Source organism: Henckelia pumila, chromosome 4, assembly GCF_033568475.1.
Source record: "Henckelia pumila isolate YLH828 chromosome 4, ASM3356847v2, whole genome shotgun sequence".
NCBI classification, from domain to species: domain Eukaryota; kingdom Viridiplantae; phylum Streptophyta; class Magnoliopsida; order Lamiales; family Gesneriaceae; genus Henckelia; species Henckelia pumila.
Window position 1 is genome coordinate 31,896,456 of NC_133123.1, and position 5,758 is coordinate 31,902,213.

Below are 5,758 nucleotides of genomic sequence, written 5' to 3' on the forward strand. Positions count from 1 at the left end.
ATACAGTATCATTGCCATCTTATATAACTCCACTCCCACCAATTGGGTATCATAAATTATCCAGTTTTTGGATCTTGTGTCCACTGACCTACATATGTATACACATACACACAGATATATATATATATATATATATATATATATATATGTATATATTATTAATTAATTTATATTTATATTTATTATTATACTTTTATCCTCGCATCATTTTTGTTTTTGAACAAATCATAGGGTTAGATCAACCATCTTGGCCAATTTTTTGGATTTTTTTTTAATAACATTCAAATATATAAAAAAGTTCATATCTATTATATACAAAAAAATAGAAAAGATTATACATCAGCATATTGATAACAAAGGCTGATTTCTTTCTTTTTTTCCTTTTTTTTTTCTCTCTCTCTCTAAAAAATATAGTAACCAATTCATTTATTTCACATCCTGCATCTATTGCTATTTATTTTAGTGCACCAATTCAGGCAATAATTAATTTTAGAAACACAAATGGGTGATGAACTGATGATTCATCTAAATTTGACAATACATTTTACACTGGTGGATTAGAAAAATATAATGATAATTAAATTAAAGATAAAAGATAAGATCTTACCTTTTAAAATTAATTATTATAAAATTTAATTTAAGTGTAAGATTACATAAAGAGGTTGAATTTTTTGTCTTTTTCGATGCGTTAGTTTCAAAAAAGCAAACTTATGTGATACAGTTTCACAGGTTAATTTCGTGAAATGGATATATTATTTGAGTTATTTATAAAAAAATATTATTTTTATGTCAAAAGTAATATGAGTAGGATTGACCCGTCTCTCATGGATAAAGATTCATGAGATCGTTTCACGAGAGACCTACTCAAAAAAATATACATACATACACGAAATAATCACGGGAAAATCTTTTTTTTTTCTATTAAATTATTCATTTTTTTTGTTTTGGTCAATAAACATTTTAATTTTTGATTTTGGTACACTAAATTTTAGTTTTTAGTTATTTTGGTCCAACTATCTACGTGTCACCAGAAAATATTGACATGTCAAGCTCAAGTTGTCACACATTAGTAATTGAATCAAAATAGTTAAAAATTAAAATTTAATGTATCAAACTCAAACTTTGAAAATTTAATCGACAAAAAAATAATAATAATAATGGAGACGGAAAAAAAAATCATTTTCGCAAATAACCACATATGAGTCATATTATTATTCTTGTTTGATTTGTCTATAAAATAAAATTTGAGATAAACATATTATCTTATATTATTTGTATTTTGATAATTTGTTCATTTTCAATCAAAAAATAAGTCTAACCACATTCATTCCCCAGTCAGCATTTATGTGCTCTCAATCACTTATGGAAAAGATTTGCTAATTCGATACAATATTTACGTAATTCGAGAAATCATATTACGAATCGATGAATCTAAATTATTGAGTTAATTAACTAGAAAAATAAATATTTGAATCATTTATATATATAAATCATTTATTATACAATAAATAAAAACTCTATAATATGTTCCAAGCGCTAAATTTGGCGGCACCAGAACACCACTCCTCAACCTTACAACCTTAATTCTTGCTTTCTGGAATCAAGATTTCCTCAATCTCTTCACCATTCAACGCCCGTTCAACCCCAGCCTTTTTAATTTTCGAGACAATTATTTATAGTAATTCTACTCTTTTTCTATACCGGGATTGCTCAGTATTTTTGCGCAGGCCGGAGAAAAATCGAGATGGAGGATTTTGAAACTCCATTCTCTAGTCTTTTGTGTAACGAAAACGAGTCATGTTTGCAAGAACAGTATAATCAGAAAGATGAAAACTTTGAGCTTTATCCTGTTTCGGAATCCGATTGTGATTATGTTGAAAATCTAATACAGAGGGAGACCAGTTTTCAAGCGAGTGGGAGTGAATGTTCAGTGAAGGAAAAGAGAAGCTGGTTCAAATGCGCCCGTTTGGATGCCATTAAATGGATTCTTGATGTATTTTTTTTTTGCCCTTTTCTTTTGTGTTACTTGGTACTAATATGCTTCACTTTTTGTTTGATTATTTATGGTTCTATTGGATTCTTGTGTGTATACAGGCAAAGGGTCTGTTTGGATTTCACTTAAGTACAGCCTATCTGTCAATGATTTATTTTGATCGGTTCTTTTCAAGAAGGTGGATTGATGTAAGTGTGGATTTGATTATATTTCGCTAAAATCTCTGATATAGACGTTTCTTGAGATGGGATTTTTAGATTTTATCATTCTGTTTGTTATGTGACTCGGGGACGTTCTTGATGTTGATAGGATGAAAAATTGTGGGCTATTCGATTATTATCAGTCGCAAGTTTATCCCTTGCTGCAAAAATGGAGGAATGTGAAGTACCGGGATTATCCGAATATCATGTAGATGAATACAATTTCCAAGGAAATGTGATTCAAAAAATGGAGTTGCTGGTTCTTAATACATTGGAATGGAGAATGAGTTGTGCCACTCCTTTTGCTTATCTCAGTTATTTCACCACCAAGTTTTGTGAGGAATTGAGGCATAAAGAACTTGTAACTCGAGCGACTGATTTGATCTTGGCCGTAATGGAAGGTAAACGTGATAGATTTGTATAGTCTTGTACTTCGATGTGCCTATAAGAAACTTATTTCTGAATTTTTGGGTTCTTTAATGCAGAGATTGATGTATCTGAGCATCGACCTTCCGTCGTCGCAGCAGCAGCGGTTTTAGCTGCTTATGATAATCAGTTAACGAAAAAGTTGTTTGAGATGAAGATTAATGAAATCCCATCATGGGGGTACCTTGAAAAAGTGAGTTCCCTTACTTTACAATGCTTTTTGCATTTTTTTGTTAATTACTAGTAAAATAAAGAATTAGCTTTTCTCTCAATCCACGATTATCTTAAATTTCTTTATTTTGGCAGGAGGATACATTTTCATGTTATAGTCTACTACAAGGGATTGTAATGTTGAAATCCAAGACCCCCATATCTAACATTTCCCGAAATTCGTTAACCACTAATTCAAGCTCCATTGATGCCCTCGATGATACAACAATCGGGATTGGCACGAAACGAAGGCTAACGTATACTGATGGTGATCCACATTGCTCTGTGCATAAGGTTCCTAAATCTTAAGGAGTGAGTTTTGATAATAAGGGGTTACGAAGATTGCTTGGTTTTCTTGATATTGATTGTGATCTTTAATGAGAGGCTGAAGTTCCAAAATATGGTATGGTTTGAAGTTTGATAGGGGGGGCTCCATTTTCAAGAATTCAAGAAAAATATCGAGTAGTGACAACCAAGCAAACAGTGAAAGGAGGAATTTGGATAAATAAAGAAAAGTATACCTTTAGCTTGGAAGTGATGAGCAAGAAGTTAAGTAAAGTAGGCGAAAAAAAGCCAGTTGTTGAGGGAGTGAGAGCCAAAGAAATGTCCAAAGGCTCCATTAAAGCCTGTGGAAGGCCATTTTTAGTAGTAGTGTTTGGTTTTAATGAATGCTACTAGTGCATATCGCTTTTTTGAAAACCTTATTGTTTATTCATAATTCCCTTCTTTCTTTTTAACTTTGATTTGTTGCACATGATTCAAAAGACTTTGGTGTATGCCCTACATATTGAAGGGGGAGACTTAAGATTCTTTCTATGTATTTGGGGAGGCTTAAAAGGCGTGGATGGGGAATGAGGAATGATATATTGTTATTGTTTGATGTGATGTATCTTTGCTGCATTTGGGCCATTCAGTAAAAGCACTGGAAGTCGAACACTGCTGGCTTTTGAATGAGCTTTTGAATGCTTGGCTCAGTTTCTTTATTACTTGTTGATATCTATATCTTTTGTGTTCGGGACAATGATTCATGAAGTTCCCAGAGGACCTCTAAAGATTGCCCTTCATTTTTGGTGTGTCAGGGTTATAGTTCAAGATTTAGTTGTAATAATAAATAGCATTTGATAAGCTTGATGGTCCATGCTTGTACTGTGCCATTTTCACCTTTTGTTGGATCCGCGCGCCAGCAATTGCTCGTAGTACTCGGTCTAGCACCCCGTCTGCTGCGTTGAATGTTATAGTTACTATCGACGATTCAAATCACATAATAGTTGCAACTCATGAACCAATGCTCGTTAGCTATCGAGTTGACACAACATAATAGTCGAAACTATAATATGTTTCACAAGGATCTAATACAAAATATGCTCCACACCAGCTACAAGATGGGACACACATTTAGATTTAGTAAATGGTGGTGGATTTATTTCTCCCTGGTCCAAGTAAAGCTTGAATAACGGTGCAAGTACTCTGCTGGGGGGCTACCTATTGATCACATGCTTGGATCCAGTGCATAGTTTGTCCAGTCTGTAAACGTACTTTCTATATTTGCAGCTTACCATTAAATAACCCATAGTCTCATTCTGCAGCCTGCTGTGTTGGTCTTCGTGTTGTGGTCCATCAGTTATTACATAATAACAACCATGCCCAGCCAAGATTCCTTGTCAAGAATGTGAGTATATGTATATAACTGGCCTGCATTTTCTTGCTGTCATTGCAGGCAAAAATTTCCCTTCCTGGGATTTGTGAAAATGAATGAAAGAAACGATATTTGGTTGAGGGGATGTAAGGGTTGCAATTGCAACAAACAAATGTCAAGCAAAAAAAAATAGTCAGTAGTCCATTCTTCGGGTGATAGAACTAGGGATGTAAACGAGTCGAATATGATGGAAAATTTCCGGCTGGAAATGGATATATTTGTGCTCAATTTCGATTTGAAGCATGTAAAATTTAATATTTTTGGTTTGAGTCCAGTTCGAAAGATTCGAACATGTTTGCGAGCCATCGGAACTGTTGCTCGAAAATAAATACTCGAAAAGCTCAAAATCTATTTATTTAATATATATGTATATTTATATTAAAAAAATATTAAGTTTTGCATACTATCGAACAATACAATTTTGGCTCGAGATCGTCTTGAAAAAATGTTGGCACCTGTTCGAGTTTGGATTGAATTCGATAAATTGAAATACATATCAAATATTTTTTTGTGTGACGTGGGAACCCGCAGCCGCTATCATCGGTGCACACTGGGTAAACCCTCAGACTAACACAATAGCCTGCAAACTACGTTAGCCAGGTAAACCACACTAGGCAAGCCCTGTGTGACAGACTAGTCCAAGAAGGTGTTGGTAGAGGGAATCGAACACCTGACCTCTGGCCAAGAGTTCACCTACTCCACCAACTTGAATACCCCTCATAGGCATATCAAATATTTTTTTTAGTCCATGCTTTACCGGGTGCAAATCATCCGAGACAATATACCATATATCCGACAAAATATTTTTTTAGGTGGCCAATCAATCCGAGCTATTTCGAGCGTAGATCACCAGATGCAACATGAAACTCGAATTTGATATCGTGATTTATCATTTTATAGTAGAATATAAATTCAAACTCTATTTGAATTGTGATTTTATCGTAAATTTAAAAACTCCTGTCAAACGGACTTATAACTCAATTTTGTGAGACAAATATCTTATTTTGTTCATCAATGAAAAGTATTACTTTTTTAATGCTAAAAGTATTACTTTTTAAGAATGTTTACATACACTACCCATGTGAAATCATTAGATTGATGAAAACCCCCTATCACTATTAACCCTTTGTGCTTTCAATTTTTTAGCACACATACCCATTGTGTTCAAAATTAAAAAATATGAGGACATGTAATCAAGATTCAAAAACACAGGGATCTAATAGATTTTTTTTG

General features: G+C 33.4%; 1 protein-coding gene across 1 annotated transcript; it reads left to right on the forward strand.

The window, feature by feature from the left end:
• The first annotated feature begins 1,559 nt into the window (after positions 1–1,559).
• LOC140866935 (cyclin-D5-1) lies at positions 1,560–3,652 on the forward strand. Its single transcript, XM_073271997.1, has 5 exons — positions 1,560–1,993; positions 2,095–2,181; positions 2,303–2,594; positions 2,679–2,812; positions 2,926–3,652. Exons 1-5 carry the CDS (start codon positions 1,745–1,747, stop codon positions 3,136–3,138), a joined length of 975 nt encoding a protein of 324 aa, XP_073128098.1. The 5' UTR covers positions 1,560–1,744; the 3' UTR covers positions 3,139–3,652.
• Positions 3,653–5,758: the final 2,106 nt, after the last annotated feature.